Source organism: Coenobita brevimanus, chromosome 90 (assembly GCF_032717465.1).
Source record: "Coenobita brevimanus isolate Jiangsu-jjx chromosome 90, ASM3271746v2, whole genome shotgun sequence".
NCBI classification, from domain to species: Eukaryota; Metazoa; Arthropoda; class Malacostraca; order Decapoda; family Coenobitidae; genus Coenobita; species Coenobita brevimanus.
The window spans coordinates 29,088,014-29,105,437 of record NC_137043.1 but is presented as its reverse complement, the minus strand read 5'-3'; the positions used below and the strand labels follow the sequence as shown (position 1 = coordinate 29,105,437).

The following is a 17,424-nucleotide window of genomic DNA, read 5'->3' as shown; positions in this document are numbered from 1 at the left end:
AGATTACTATACAGAGTCTGATCCAGTCTAATGAGATGGCAAATGAAGAGATAAGAAATTTGAAGCATGAAAATATTGAATTGAGGAGAAAACTAGAAAAGAGTACAAATAAAACATAGAAGGTGAGCAGTGTATTGGAAGAGCATAAGGCAAAGTGGGTAGACTTAGAAGAAGAACAGAAAGAAGTGGTCAGCTTAAGAGAAATCATCCAGGAAGAAAGAGAAATGAACACGATAAAATTGGAAGAAAATGTAGTGAAAATACTGAAGAAAAAAGAGAAAATAGTGAGAGAAACTGTAGAAAGGAACAGATGCGTGGTAATATTTGGAAACAGGGAGGAGGAAGAGAAGGTTAGATCCGTGAGACTCGAGAAAGACACGAACCCGGTAAGAGGAATATTAGGCAAGATTGATCCCGAAGGAGACAAGTGGGTAAAAGAAATTGAAGTAAGGAGAATAGGGCTTTATAAGAAAGGGGAAACAAGACCAATGAGAGTCAAGTTGTCAGCAGAAAGTGTAGTAGATGATATACTTAAAGTGACCTGGAAATTAAGCAAAGAGGCAGGGATGGAAAATATTATAATAAGAAAAGATCTAGAATGAAGAAGAAAGAGAAGTTTTAAAATCATTGAAGGAAGAAGTAAAGGAAAAAAATGATAAGAGGACAGAGGAAGAATGTAATACTTTTTTTTGGAGAGTAATGGATATGAAAGTAAGGAAGTGGTATTTAAGGAAATAGAAGTGAAGGAAACTAAGGGGGATGGCTGTGAAAGATCAGAAGTTGAGGAAGTGGTACTGATGGAGAGTAGGCGAGAAGAGGGTATAAAAAACATCAAAAATAATTTGAAGGTGATATATACTAATGTTGATGGTTTTATATCAGCAAGGCTTGAAATTAACAATTTTTTGAGAGAACATGAACCTGATGTCATGTGCTTTGTAGAGACCAAATTAAGAGAAGATATTGATGTTCATTTGGGAGATGGTAAATACAAACTGTGGAGAAAAGACAGAAAAGAAAAAACGGGAGGAGGAGTGATGATAGCAGTGAAGAACAATTTAAATGTTGATACTGTGGAAATGGGAGAAGGCAGGGCTGAAGTGATATATATGAAATTAGAAACTGGAGAGAATGTTAAGAGAGATATGGCGGTAGTGTATGTTCCCCCTAAGACGAGAGCATGGAATGATGACAAATACCAGATGTTGTCAGATATGGCCAGCTATTTACAAAAAATAGAGAAAAGCAATAATATAATTTTGGTGGGTGACTTTAACTGTAAAGAGGTGAACTGGGAGGAATGGTACTCGGGAGGCGGCAAGGATTCGTGGGGCACAATGTTATTAAATATAATAATGAATAATGTGATGACGCAATGGGTCAAAGAATAGACATGGTTTCGAGGTGAGGACACACCAGCAAGGTTAGATTTACTGTTTACCAAAGAACCCGATGTAATAGAATCATTGAAATATCTCTGTCCTTTAGGAAAAAGTGATCATGTGGTCATTGAGTTCCAGATGATAATAGGGAACATCGAGCCAAGAGACGAGCTTCATAGACAGAGAAGATACAACTTTGGAAAAGCAAATTTTACAGGATTGAGAAACTTCTTTGAAAATGCAGATTGGAGAAAATTCAGAGAAACAAGAGAGATACAGAGGAAGTGGGATATCTTTCTAGACCTCTATAATTTGGGAGTGGAAAAATTTGTACCAAGAGTTAGAGGGAAAGAAAACAGGAAAAAGGAGTGGTTTAATAGAAGGTGTATGATAGCAAAAAAAAGAGAGAGATAAGGCGTGGAACAATTGGAGAAAGAGAGGTAACAACAGAACAAAGGAAGAATATAAAAGAATTAGAAATGAATACACAAGAATACGTAGAGAAGAAGAAAGGAATTTTGAAAAAGGTATAATAGACAAATGTAAGGATGAACCCAAACTGTTTTATAGATTTGTTAATGGCAAATTGAAACAAAAGGAAGGAATCACCAGACTGAAAGTAAAAGGAGAGGTCTATAAAGATGTAGCAATGAAAGCAGAAATAATGAACAAATGTTTCCAATCGGTTTTCACTAATGAAAAAGAGTTTGTGGAAGGGGAGGGAGTGATTAGAAATGTACCAGTGATAAAAGATATAAAAGTGGAGGTACAGGAAGTGTATAAATTACTGGAAACTCAAGATGTAAGGAAAGCCCCAGGACCTGATGGAATTTCTAATTGGGTACTGAAGGAATGCAGAGAACAACTGGCGGATAAAATTCACAGTTTAATCGTGTGTTCTCTGGAAGAGGGGAAAGTGCCACAAGAATGGAAGAGGGTAAATGTGGTACCAATTTATAAGGGAGGAAACAAGGAAGAACCCCTGAATTATAGACCAGTACCTCTAACCAGCATGGTTGCAAAATTGTGCGAGAGAATCCTGAAAGACAGATGGATAAAATATCTAGAAGAGATGAATATTTTGGCTGAATGTCAGTTTGGATTCAGAAGTGGAGGGTCATGTGTTTCTAACTTGTTGCGCTTTTACTCAAGAGCGATTGACGTGGTACAGGAAAGAGATGGTTGGGTGGATTGTGTGTACTTAGACTTAGAGAAGGCCTTTGATAAGGTACCCCATAAGAGACTAATGTGGAAACTAGAATATATAGGAGGACTGAAGGGGAAACTTCTGGAATGGATGAGAGACTTTTTGAGAGACAGACAAATGAGGACAGTAATAAATGATAGGATGTCTGGATGGAAGGAAGTAACAAGTGGAGTCCCTCAAGGCTCGGTGTTAGCGCCAGTAATGTTCCTGATTTACGTAAATGATATGGTAGATGGAGTGAACAGTTATGCAAGTCTGTTTGCTGATGATGTAAAGATCTTGAGGAAGGTAGAGGTTGAGGAGGATTGTAAAATGCTGCATGAGGATTTGGATAGGATACATGATTGAAGCCGGACGTGAGAAATGAAATTTAATGTAAAGAAATGTAAAATATTGGAAATGGGTAAAAGTACAAGGAGGCCATCACTGAATTATTTTTTGGGTAATGAATTAATCACAAAAATGAGAGAAGAGAAAGATTTGGGAGTGCTGGTCCAAGATAGTTTGTCACCAGAAAAGCACATTAACAAGATAGTTGGAGAGACTTATAAACTCTTGACTAACATAAGAGTAGCATTTCATTATATGGATGAGGAGATGATGAAAAAATTGATAGTGGCCATGATCCGCCCCAGGTTAGAACATGCAGCGGTAGTGTGGTCCCCACACAAAAAGAAAGATATAAACAAGATTGAGAGAATACAAAGAACAGCAACCAAGATGGTCCCCAGTCTGGCAGGCCTGTCATACAGAGAGAGGCTGGAAAAGCTGGATTTGCCTTCCTTAGAGGAAAGGAGAAAGAGGGGAGATAAGATTTCAGTGTTCAGGACCATGGTGGGAGTAGATAAAATTGACAAAGAAGATCTGTTTGTATGGGATAAGAGAGCAACAAGAGGACACAGAATGAAATTGAAAAAGTCAAGCTGCTTGAAGGATATCAAGAAATATAGCTTTCCTTACAGAAGTATAGACTTATGGAATAGCCTGGACAAAGAGATCGTCCAGTCTAAAAACTTAAACGAGTTTAAAGCTAAATTTGACTTATTGAGAAACAGCGACAGAAACCCACGAGCATAGCACATTCCGTGTATATCACAATTAGGTATATTAGGTAAATACATAAATATTTGGAAAGACTTAGACAAAGAGGTGTGCATGAGAAAAACATTCATGTGTGTAAAGGTAGACTTGATAAATGTGGATTTGGAGACAGGACAACACGAGCATTGCTCAATTCCTGTATACTACAAATAGGTAAATACACACACACACACAACCATGGTGCTACACATTATGACCACACTTCACCACAGCAATCACCAGCCCACCTCTTTTCCCTCTGTTATAGCCCACTGCATTTGTATATATAAGATTAAGTTCTGGAGATGTTTGTCAGTTACTTGACAAAACTTGCTGGAGCATAAAGAAAGTTCTAGTGAAAGCATGTCCACTAAAAGTGTAAAAAAAAAAAAAAAAAATGCCTCTATTTACTTTCAAGAAATCAGTATAGCATAGGTGTATACAATGTTTGTAATTTCTGCAACAAAGTACAGTACCTAGGTCTACTAACACTTTACCAATTACATCCAACATGGCATGGAAACAGTTTTTCTTCTGATATTTCTTACCACAGTATATACATAAACTACTTACTTTTGATTAAACACAGCTAGTGCTGCAAATAATGTATGAATACAGAAATAGTACAGTACATCAAACAGTTGAATGCCATCTGCTAACTACGTTGTCCATAGGCCTAGAATAATAAGTTCAATATAAATCATGTGTTCCAATAAGGAGGAGTTTGACTGGCACAGAGAAAGTTTGGAGTCAGCATAGCCAGTGTAGTAGTATTAGTAGCTGTTCCCTAGGCAGTCTGGCTGAACAGCCCCGAGTCCCTTAGGAAGGCCATGGCCGAGACCGGGCTTTCCCACAGAGCTCTCAAAGAGTGTATGTTGTGTTGTTGGCGTAGGTGACTGTGTGCAATGCAGTCTTCCATATTGTGCTTAATAGTAAGGGGTGCTGTGTTGCATCCTGGACAGGCATCAGCGACGGAGTCATCCAGCCTCTTCTGGTAGCTTAAGAGGGCTGGATGGTGCACACATCTCAGCCTGGCCAGGTGGACCCTGTCCTCACGAGAAAGATAGGATTCAGAAGGGTGGATGTCAGGAGGCCGTGCATGCAGCTGTGTGTTGTCTTTAAGTGACTGAATGGAGCGGCGAGTGATCTGAGTGTGGATATGCTTCTGGAAGCTGGTCTGAGGTGGGCGAGGGAGGAGAGATGACAGTATTTGTGTATGGTATCGTGTGCTGCGTGTTGTTTTGATGTTCCTTGGTGTGGGTGGATGTGCTGCCATGTACTGTAGTGGATGTTGTGGGTTTGTGGAGGCTGCAGCAAGAAACTGGGTGCCTCTCATGTCTAGGTGATCCTTGACTTTGAGGACTTTGGTTTCTTGATGTAGGTGGTCTGTGGGTGTAGTAGCTGTGCATCCTGTGATTATTTTTAGGGCCTTGTTCTGTATGGTCTGTAGAGTGTTGTAGTGTGTTTTGGTGAGGTTAGAAGCCCAGGCAGGGCTTGCATAATTCATCACTGAACGTATGTATTGTTTGTATACTGTGGTGGTGGTTTCTTTGTTGTGTCTGAATGTTGTATGGGCAAGTGACCTCAAAGCATTGAGTCTTGGTGTTATTTTATTTTTAATGTTTGTGATGTGTTGTTTAAATGACATTGATGTATGTTACACCAATGATTTTGGGTGTGTGTGTGTGGTAGGGGAGTGTTGTTTATGGTGAGGTGTGGGATGTGACTGTGTTCTGCTGTCCAGTTTGTGAGAAGAGTCACTGTAGATTTGGCTGGGGCTATTTTGAGCCCGTTTGTGGTGAACCATTCATGTAGTGTGTTGAGGTTGAATGATGTGTGCAGCAGTGTTTGCATTTTGGTGTGTACATGTAAGTGTTATATCATCTGCATAGGAAGCTATGTGTATCTGTGGTGTGTGGGGTGTGGGTACGTCGTGCATGTATAGATTAAAGAGTGTAGGGGACAAAACAGATCCTTGGGGGACGCCGTTTGTGAAGTTTCTGATGTTAGAAGACTGACCGGCAAATGCTACGTTTGCACATCTGCCTGCTAAGTAGTTTGCCAGCCATCTTTTTGTGTTATTGTGCATGTTTGTGTTGAGTATTTTGTTTGTGAGGTTGTGGCGGGGGATGGCATCAAAAGCTTTGCTAATGTCTAGTGTGACTAGGAGTGTTCTGTGTGGTGGCCTAGCTGAATTCATGCCATCGAAAACTCTCTGTGTAAGGTATGTAAGAAGGGTGTTTGTGGAGTGTAGTGGCCTCAAGCCATGTTGTGACTGGGCTAGGGGAATGTGAGGTGTGACTAGTTGTAGTATCAGTCGTTCAGTGACTTTAGAGGGGGTGCAGAGGAGTATGATGGGGCGATGTGAGGAGGGTAACGTGGGGTCTTTGTTGGGTTTAGGGATAGTGATGATATTGCCATGCTTCCAGATGTTGGGTATTATGTTGTGTGAGTAGCTGTAGTTTGATATGTTGGTGAGTGCTTGTATGCCTTGTGGTCCTAGGTGTTTAAGGTGAATGTTGCTTATGTTGTCTGGTCTGCATAGCCAGTGTTTGACCCATGGCCTCTGACTGATGCTGCTACTCTGAGTAGGGCAATAGGCAGGATGCAGTTGGGGAAGGTGACAGGTGTGTCTGGGTTGACTGCTGAAATTTTGAAGGCCTCAGGAGATATAGGAGTGGGTTTAGCTACTGATTTGATAAATTTGATTATATATAAGTGTGTCATCCCAGATGACTGGCTGAAATGTGTGATTGTAAATGCATATAAGAGGAAGAATGATGCCCTAGACAGAGGAAATTGTACAGGCATAAAACTTCTGAACCAGATAATGAAAGGTAATGTCTTGGAAGGTATGATGCAAGAAAAGGTTAATACTGACAAGATGCAGTTTGGGTTTACGTCAGGCAAAGGAACCACTGATGCCATATTCATTGTCTGACAGCTGCAAGAAAAATATACAGGAAAGACAGGGAGCTGTCCTAGACTTTGTTTTTGTTGATTTGGAGAAGGCCTTGGGAGATGGTGAAATAGGCGACTTTGGATCGAGGAGTGGCTAGTTAGAGTGGTTACAGCTATGTATGAGGGTGCTTGCATCCAGGTGAGAATGAATGAAGATTTGAGTGACGTGTTTTCTGTGAATGTTTGTGTGCATCAGGAGTCAGTCATGAGCCCAATATTGTTAGCCATAGTGTTTGAAACTCTCTCATGTGACTTCAGAAATGGACTCCCGTGGGAGATGTTGTATGCTGATGACTTGATGATGACTACAGAGAATGAAAAGAAGGCAGAAGAAAGGCTTAGGAAATGGAGAGATGGAATGGGGCACAAGGGTTTGAGAGTAAATATGGATACAACAAAAGTGATGATATCCAGTGCTAGTGGTGGTACTATAATAACAGAGGGAGTATGGCCATTTGCAGTATGCCACAAGTGTGGGAAGTAATTCCAACTTGTGCAGTGTTTGTGGTAAGTGGGAACATAAGAGATGTTGTGGTATTTGAGGTACACTGTGAAATCAAGCTGTGTTTGTTTGTGTGGTGTTTTGGGGAGAATATGTAGAGGTTGTCAGGCATAAATGAACTGATCTTGCTGAAGAGTCTCTTGAGAGTGAGTTTTGTTATTTGGGGGACATATTATGTGCTGGAGGTGCAGCTGGCACTAGCTCTGTGGCAAGGGTAAGGAATGGCTGGAGGAAGTTCAGGGAGCTGTTGTCTCTCCCATTATGGAGAGGGCTCTTCCTCTGTGCTAAGGGATATTTGTATGTGGCATGTGTTAAGAGTGTAATGCTGTAAGGTAGTGAGACCCTGGAGAGTAATGTTAGAGGATATTTGTAGGCTCAAATGTACATAAGTAAAGGAAGAGGATAGTCGTAGGCTCAAACGTACGTAAATGACAATGATTAAATGGATGTGTTGTGCATCCTTGAATGTGAGGCCTGGTTAGGTTTGCATTTAAAGGGGTGATAGGAAGGATGGGACTGGAATGTATTAATGCTGTGATAAGGAGGGGTCTGTTGAGCTGGTGTGGCCATGTTGAGAGGATGGAGGAAAACAATTGAGTGATGAGAGTGAGAGGTGTGTATGTTAAGGATAGGGATGGGAGGGGAAGACTAAAAAAGACCCAGGATGAGGTCATAAAGTGCAGCCTCATATGTAAGGGACTGCAGAGGAAGGCTGCAAGAGATAGAGCAGCTTAGAGAGCCACAATTAGGTGACCAGGGTTGATGCATGCAGGAATGCTGGAGTCTTTTAAACAATAAAATTGGCTACACAAACTTACATTAGTAAATATAAATAACCCAGTTAAGAATTTAAAAAAGTTAATTATGGTACAGTATGATACTGAAGCCCTGACAAGGAGCCTAAACTTGGTGGCACTGTGCACCCAGAGTATGTAGCTGGGAGCCAAACTTCCTGATATTTCTCTGCACCTTGCTGTGAAGAAGGACCCTGGTCTAACCCTGGTGAGGCACTGTCTACCATATGGGGTGTCAGTTTCCTATGTGGTGTGTATACGGTATTGCAATGTACCTGTAGAATGGCCCCAAAGAAGCAGTTTGCTTTGCCGGACAGACCAGGGTTAAAGAAAAACAACAACAAATAGACAGCACTCACAGAGTCCATACTTCTGTCATTACCTATACCAGACAACTCAGATCACCACCAAAATGTAATAAATTCTTCCTTGGACCATGGCCCATATGTCCACTAAATCTCATAGCAATTCATCAACAACTTTTTGAGATATCTTAAGGACAAACAGACAAACAGAGGTGAATACATAACCTCCTCCAACTTTTGTTGCTGGAGATAACAACAAGGATGACAAGAAGGGATGGTGTGGAGAGGTATAAGAGAAATAGGGTGTGAATTGGAGACAGGGCAACCAAATGGTAGAGAACAGGGTGGCATGGATGAGATTCATTTGTGTCCATCCCTTACAGCATTAGTACATAACCTTTTGTAGTGTGTGCACTCCTTTGGATCTCAGAATATTTTCTTGCACTCCATGATGGAAGTCAGTTTTAGATACTTTGTATACATGAGGCATTTAGCACTGAAGGGGCGAAGACACCAAAAGTATGTTTTGAGAAAAAGAGGTATAAAGTGTCTCAATTTTAGTTTTGGTGTAGGTTTGCTAATAATGGTTAATTTTCAGCACATGAGATATGATGTTTCTCTAGAGGCTCTCCATGCACTGAATGAATAAAATGAAAGATTCTGGAATATTTTGCAGGTTCATTTTCTTGTTCCAAACAGCATGCAGCTAAACCTATAAGAAAATTATGGCACACACACATAAAATTATTTATATATGGAGTGTAATGCTGTATCATGGTGAGACCTCGGCCATAAAGGAAGAGGGTACAGGTATTTGCAGGCTCAAACGTACAGAAGTGATAGTGATTACGTAGATGCGCAATGAGTCCTTGAATGTGAGGCCTGGGGGTACTAGGTTTACGACAGAAGACTTAAGAGGAAGGATGGACATTGTTGGAAGGACACAAGTCAAGAGTGAGAGCAGTGGAAATGAGTTATTTAAGAGGGGCCTGTGGAGTCACGTGGAGAGACAGGCTGACGAATGAGGATATAAAGGAGCGTTGTGGTGTGGATGTGGATGTGATAGGAAGCGTTATGAGGAACGCACTGAGGTGGTTTGGCCATGTGGAGAGGATGGAGGGTGAAAGACTGACGAAGAGAGTGTATGTGAGTGAGGTGGAGGGGGGAAGAGGGAGGGGGAGGCCGAGGATGAGATGGAGAGATGGGGTGGAGAGGTATATGAGAGAGGGGGGTGTGAGTTGCGAGTAGGGCAGTGAAATGGCGGGGGACAGGGCGACTTGGAGGCGATTTGTTTGTGGCCACCCCAAACGGGATTGAGGCGTCTGGCAATAGATAGATAGATGGATTGGAATGTATTGGTGTTGCAATGAGGAGGTGTAGATTGAGATGGTTTGGGCATGTGGATAGGTCAGGGGATGACAACTAGGTACAGAAAGTGAGAAGTGTGAATGTCAGGGGTAGAGTTGTGAAAGACAGGCTGAAAGAGGCTTGGGACGAGGTTGTAGAGTGTGACCTCAAGGATAAAGGACTGAATAGGGAGTCTGCCAGAGATCGATCAGCATGGAAAGCTGCCAGTAGGTGACCAAGGCTGATCATGCAAGCATGCTGGAGCATTTATAAACAAAATGAAACAAAACTACATGATATGTATGTAGAGAGAATACAAAGTACTGTATAATAATTTTCAGATGGGAATTACATAATTTATAATGAACGAATCTCATTTAATTCAGTTCAGTGCAATGTAATTTAATTTAGTGTAATGTAATATATTTAATATAAATTGCTGGATGGTTGCTTATACTGGTCATTGGAGAAAGGCTCTGCCTATTCAGTACTGACCATGACAAGTTTCACAAATTGGCATCTTTGACCTTTAATACTAAATGCTTCATATCCATTCTGACACACACCAACCAAAAGGACACAGTGGTTTAATAAGACTTAAAATACATCCAGCCATGAAAACACATTCATTGACTAGGAATTTAAATTTAGCAACTTAGTAACTGAACTGCCTGGCATGTTTCACAACCCAAGAATGATGTCCCACACCCCCAAGAGGTGCATGCAACCCAGGTGGAGAAGTACTGACCTACTGTATAGGATTAAGATGTCTGGTGACAGATAGATAGATAGGTGGATAGGCAGATAGATATATAGACAGATAACCAGTCAGTCAGTTGGTTAGTTATCCAACTGGAAAGAGTCACCTTGGTTACTATCGTACAGCAGTTAAATCAACCCTCCAGTCTGACTTCACTTGGCCAGCAACTTAAATGAAAGGGGTTAGGGATCTTCAAATCAGAATATGTATTAATATTACATCATGCTTCTCTTTTTCCAGGATGGACTCCTTTGATGTCTGCTGCTCAGGAGGGTCACCCTGACATGGTCAAGCTCTTCCTTAAAGCTGGGGCAGACATTAATGCTGTTGAACATGATGGTAAGGATTTCAGATAATATTGCTGGCAGTGATACGTGGTGGTGACCATCATCCACTCACCTGATGTAGCACTGCCTACTTCTTCCCTAACCTTTATCATCCTTTTTCTGTGTCTGTCCTCCTACCTGCCTCTCCCATCTTTCTAGTCATTTTTTACTATTCTTTCCTTTTCAGGTGGCTTTACATTGAGTGACAAGCCTAATAGTTTCCTGTATGCCAGAAAACCATTTACAACACTGGGTGGTCAAGCTCTTAACCAACTGACACGTGTTCCCTACGTGTCAACAAGTGGGTTGGTGAAGGGTTAATGCCCCTCCCTGTAAAACAACTAACTCAAAAGACAAAGGGCCACCTCTCATGGGATTTTGGCATCTGGCTAAAAACTTAGATAGATAGATAGTATACAGCAGTCCCTTGGGTAATGTATTATTTTGTTGCACAGATAAAGGAAGCATGGTAAGTAAAATTATGACATCTCTTGTGAGTGAGGCTGTTGATTCAGAGGTAGCATGGTCCTTGAGATGTTGTATTCAGCTTAAACTGAGAGAGTGGGAGAGGTATGTGAGGATAGCATCCTAGAGGCAGTTCTGTCAGCTATCCCCTATTGTGGTGGAGTGGATCCCAGGAGGGAGCAAGGTATCAGAGATGATAATGATTGATGATGATGATAACTGATGATGATGATGATGATTAATAATGATGATTACAGCAATGATGGTGATTATGATGATGACATTGATGATGACAATGATGATGATGATGAATGATAATGATGATGAATGATGATGATGAAAATGAATGAAGAATGATGATGATGAATGATGATGATGATGACGAATGAAGAATGATGATGATGATGATGATGATGATGACGAATGAAGAATGATGATGATGATGACGAATGAAGAATGATGATGACGATGATGATGAATGAAGAATGATGATGATGATGAATGAAGAATGATGATGATGATGAATGAAGAATAATGATGATGATGAATGATGATGATGATGAATGATGATGATGATGATGACGACGATGATGATGATGATGATGACGACGATGATGATGATGATGACGATGATGATGATGAACGAAGAATGATGATGATGATGATGAATGAAGAATGATGATGATGATGAATGATGATGGATGATGATGATGAATGATGATGATAATAATAATGACGATGACGATGACGACGACAGAGGAGGAGGAGGAGGACTCAAGTATGTTACCTAATGTTGCTTTAGCTAAAACAGGAGGAGCAAAGAAAGACAAGTACAGTATATTACCAAATGCTGTCAAGCTAAAACAAGAGGAGCAAAGAAAAACAAGTATATTACCAAATGCTGTCAAGCTAAAACAGGAGGAGCAAAGAAAGACAAGTATATTACCAAATGCTGCTCAAGCTAAAACAGGAGGAGCAAAGAAAGACAAGTATACTGTATTACCAATTGCTGCTCAAGCTAAAACAGTAATCAGTGCATTGTGTGACATTATGTACATAATCTCTGAATGCTTTTGTTTGAAATGTGTGTTTGTGAATTATGCACCGTGTAAATGGTGTGATCTCTCAACAGGTGAGACCATACTGATGGCAGCCTCCAGACATGGCCAAACTGAAGTGGTGACAGCACTCCTTCCTCATGTCACACACCTGGACACCAGAGATAATAACGGTGAGTCAAAGTACGAAGTCAAACAGATAGTATTTAACTCCTTCATCCTGAAGACATTACTTATAGCATATTCTTTCCATCTCTAGGTAATTTCTTCAGCTTAGGACAGACCTTTCCAACAGGAGGGGTTGGATACGGCCTTCATTAACCTCTTATTACTAGGGTGCTCTCTTGATCTGAATAATACTATCTGATATGATAGTATCACACTCAGGTGCTGATATGACTAATGTATCACATTCACCTATCCATAGCTGGCCTAACATTATTCCTGTGTTGATATTACATTTTGATATTACATGGGGCTAGTCTCTCTAGCCCCATATTCTAGTGAGAGTGATATGTGGCTACAAGCATGGAAACTAGCAGAACAATTATTACACTTAGGTAGGGAACATTCACCCACAAGTACAATCACTGCGATCTTTCTTTTGGGTGACTGTATATATTACTATGAAGTCCAAGCTAAGACTCTCACAGTGTTGCAAATACTGTTGCATATCTCAGTTTTTTCCCAAACAAATTCCAGCAACTGTTGGGAAGTAATTGACTGGTTTTGGCACACGGCCTAGTTTCCAGTCCACAGAAAACATCAGCTGTACCACAGCCAACCCCAGTAAGGGGATTCCTTAACCCATGGCATCCAGCATTTATTTCCACCCACCCATCCCCCAGCCAGGGATTTCTGGAAAATCATTGTTTTTTAGCCATAATATTTCAGCTAATTCTTAGCCGTAAATAAAAAACTAAGTTTCATAATACTCAACAATCATTCGACTTCAAGCTGATGGCCTCAGATTGTCCAGGTAGTGTGTAGAGTCAAAGAGAGAGCTTTTGGAGGTGGGGTAACTTTTCGTGTTTTTTGTGGCTGTGTCTGTATGTGTTGCACAAGTAAGGCTTATACTAGCCTTCCATGATATAAAAGCACTTTTAGAATATTGTATCACAATCAACCACAAACACCATTTCTGTGTAGGCTTTGAGAAGTGTGGTGTGAGTGTGCAGTGGGGTGAGCAGGGGAGTGCAGTCACTATGTCAACGACCTTGAGGCAGGCTGGCTGACGTCTCACCGGACACAGAGAAAATTTTTGCGTAGGTCTATCCATGACGGAGGTCAGCAGATAACTGGAGCATGACTTAGATGTGTACAGGAGGGTTACCAGTGTTTGCCTGTGGTGGTAATTACCCTCGAAATATTCAAACAATGCCATGAAACACTAGATCATGTATACATGCTACCTGGATGTCTCCAGTCATCTACAGTATACATGACAACTGGATGCCATGGCTTAAAAGAAAGCATGGGGTCATTTATGTAATGTCATATGATGCTAATCACAAAGGTGCTCTGAAAAGACTGCAAAGCCATAGTATCACCTTTTTCTGCTACTCTGTAATGTGAAATACTAAACATTGCAAAAGGATGAAAATCTGGTGGAGTATAGTGGTACTTTGCAGGCAGCATATACAACAACCTGGACAGTGTGGGATCACCATGCTGGCATGAACAGGAGTGTTGGGTCATCACTCCGCCAGGCAGCACTACTGCATTGGATTTAAGAGTTGTAACTAAAGGTGGCAGTAACACAAGTAAATAAGCACAGATGATAGTGTCCAGCTGGAGATAATATGAGGTTCCCTAACACAAATTAACAGGCAGCCTCATTCTGAAGGCTGGATTGAACAGCAGCAAAAGAAGCAACAATGACAGTGAAGAAAATGTTCTACAGGTGTTAATACCTAGCAAACACCCTTTCTTCAAATAGGGAGGCAAGAGCTTCAGGTACAAGGTGCTCTTACTCTGATAAACCTGGCACAATGGTACATGCCAGTACAGTAACTGATTGAAGAACTGTAAACACAAAGTGTGCCTCCAGAACAAGTATCCATTATTAGGTGTGCAAAGCATTTTGACCATCCCACACAATGTCTTCAAATGACTTAAAAAATGAAATGTACAGGTACTCCTCTACTTATGTAAGTTTTATATACAAAATGTGGATTTGTATAAAGTAGTTACAAAGACAAAAATATAAAAGTACATATTCTACCTATTTAATATGCATGCCAAGTCCTATTTCGTTAGTCAGGCACCAGGTGGTGTCTGTGTGCTTCCCACCTCTCGTTGTTTTGCCAGTACACATGTGGTTATCATAATAGCAGGAGATACATGGTTGTGTTGTTTGTTATTTTGACCCTCAGCATGTCTCAGAAACAGAAAAGTAGTGATGGTGGTGAGAGCAGCAGCAAAAAAATGACACACTATACTGATGGAAACAAAAGTGGACATCATCAAGAGAGAGGAGAGAGGCATGTTATCATGGTGATGCACCAATGCACAGATGGTGTCAGCGAGGGTGGCAGACAGCGTGAGAGTTGTTGGCTGCCAGTTCTGCCACACTACATACATGTTTTCTTTTTTACTTTCATGCCTAAATAAAGTACAGTCTTTGAGTTTATATTTACCACACAAAAATAATTATTACTGAGTGGGTATTGAGAGCTGGTTAAAGATAGTACACAACTTCAAGAGTAAGTACAGACTTATATAAAAATTTGACTTACATAAGAGCTTCAGGAACCAATTAATTACATTAGCTGAGGAGTACCTGTACATGTTTATGTATATTTTGCACTTAGCTATGTGTCTGATAGTTTTAATAAAGTCTGGAACATATACACTGTGAAGCAATTGTGAATTGTTACAAAAATAGGGATTTCACAAGATTAAAAAAATGTTATATTTCCAAGATACACTGCAAGAATGAAGAGGGACTCATCGAAAATACTGTGTGACTGAAAGACCAAACAGGGTGTTGTTCAGTACAAAGGAAAACTAATGTGGATGTTTGCAGAAAGGTGTTGTTTTCCTACTATTAGAACATTAAAAAATATAAAAACAACAATTTGCAGTTTTTTTTGCTTTTTCTTTGTGATGTGCACAGTACATATAATAAGTATATATATATATATATATATATATATATATATACAGTGCTCGTCAGAAGTATGGAGCGCCCTGCGTCTCTCCTGAGAAACAAACCTTTTAACATTGAAAAAACATATAAATAATGTATTTTATTTACCTTTAGTGCTTCGTAGGGTAGCCTTTACATTTCTTCACGGACCTGAGACGTCTTGGAAGTGAAAGGGCGAGGCTCCTGAGGTGCTGGAGCGGTATTTTGTCCCAGGAGTCACGAATGGCAGCTTCCAGCTTAGGCAGAGAGCTCACGTCCTTCCCTTGGAGACTCTTCTTTACGAGGTACCAGAGGTTTTCAATCGGGTTGAGGTCTGGGCTATTTCCTGGCCAGTCTGTCATGAATGATACCTCACAGTCACGAAGCCAATTGGTGACCGATTTGGCCTTGTGAGCAGGTGCACCGTCCTGCTGAAACACTCGTGCACCTGTTAGCTCGAAGGAGTCTGGTAAATGATCACACAGAAGCTCCAGGTAAACATCCTGATTCACTCTGAGGTTTTTGGGAAGTACAACAAGCTTCCCCAAACCCTTCCCTGAGAAACAACCCCATACCATGAGTGAATCAGGATGTTTAACTGTGCTTTCTACATACCGTGGGTCAAGTGGGTCACTACCTTTGCGTGCTCCTCTGTTACAGGTAACACTAAACGTTGCCTCATCAGACCACAACACTGACAACCAATGCTCCTCACCCCAGTTTAGATATTTATTAGCAAAGGCAAGCCTACGAATTCTCTGGCTGCTAGAGAGAAGAGGCTTTTTCACAGGCCTGTGACTTGTGTAACCAAGCTCATGCACCCTACGAGACACTGTTCTCACTGACACCTCACCAAACACTTCTGGGTTGCTCTCCTTAATTTTCCTTGCACTCACACGAGGATTAAACTCCACTGCACGTTTTAAAACATTAACAGACCTTGGGGAAGTTTTCCTAGGCCTACCAGACCTCGGTTTCTTTGTGGGAACTTCACCACTGTTTTCCTCCTGAAACCGCGCACACCAACGACGCACTATCGATCGTGCCACACCAACCAATTCACTAATTTCCTTTGTCTGGTGGCCTGCCTCCTTTAGAGCAATGATCTGGGATATGATTTCACTCGATAGTTCACGGGTAGGTGCCATAACAAAGTTTTAAAGGTCAAAACACTGCGGGACACTCGGTAAAAAATGGCGCAATTTGAGAGGGACACTCGGCGGAGTTCCTCTCTCTCAGGCAGCCCGTGGGCGACTGAGGCGGGAACCAACCAGCGTGTCGGAAGGCCTCAGGCTACCGTGACGTCATGCTCGGAGCTCAAACTTGTGGCTCAGTTCTTACCCCAAAAAATGGGTGATTCTTTTTGGGCCATAAGTATTGCGCGCCCGGCGGACAACGCTGAATACTTCTGACGAGTACTGTATATATATATATGTATATATATATATATATATATATATATATATATATATATATTTTTTACTCTGAATTAGAGAAATGGGTTTTACATTGCAATTAAATAATTTTTTCAAGTAGCAGTAAGTACAGTTAACTCCCCATAAGTAATGTATCCATTTTTCTTTCAGGCAAAACAGCACTGATGGTAGCAGCAAATGCAGGCCACCATGACATCGTCCAGATGCTAATAAGTCAGGGTGCAGATGTTAACATCTCAGATAACAAAGGTACGCTAAACAACTTGGTGGGTGAGAACATTTTACTAAGAACCATAATATATATAATGAGGGTCACAATTAATTCTCATTCTCTCTGATTTTACTTCAACTCTCTGACTTCATGTGGTTTCCCTCAGCAAAAGATAAGTCATAAGTTTGTGATCATAACCATCATTTATGTTACCTTGCCTCCTCATAGGAACCCCTTAACAGGAATGCCATGACAAATCACCTCCAGGGTATTTATTGATCTTCCCTCCCTCCCTACCACACAGAAATACCCCCTTCCTTTTTCCTTCTTTCTCACCAATGTACTGTTCCACTTTTTCTTTCATACCATATATGGTCTGTCTCCTCCAACATTACCCTCACACTCACTTTCAAAGGACGACTCTGACGCGCTCTCCATGTGCAGTCTATGTGTACTGTAT

General features: G+C 41.0%; 1 protein-coding gene across 3 annotated transcripts in view; it reads left to right on the top strand.

The window, feature by feature from the left end:
* Nucleotides 1-17,424, top strand: part of LOC145411688 (uncharacterized) — a 171,749-nt gene that overhangs the window by 62,705 nt on the left and 91,620 nt on the right. For all 3 annotated transcript variants that reach the window (XM_080281698.1, XM_080281697.1, XM_080281699.1), the window contains exons 12-14: nucleotides 10,579-10,677; nucleotides 12,262-12,360; nucleotides 16,904-17,002. In XM_080281698.1, the coding sequence (XP_080137824.1) occupies nucleotides 10,579-10,677; nucleotides 12,262-12,360; nucleotides 16,904-17,002 (297 nt within the window). The remainder of the gene's footprint in view (nucleotides 1-10,578; nucleotides 10,678-12,261; nucleotides 12,361-16,903; nucleotides 17,003-17,424) is intronic.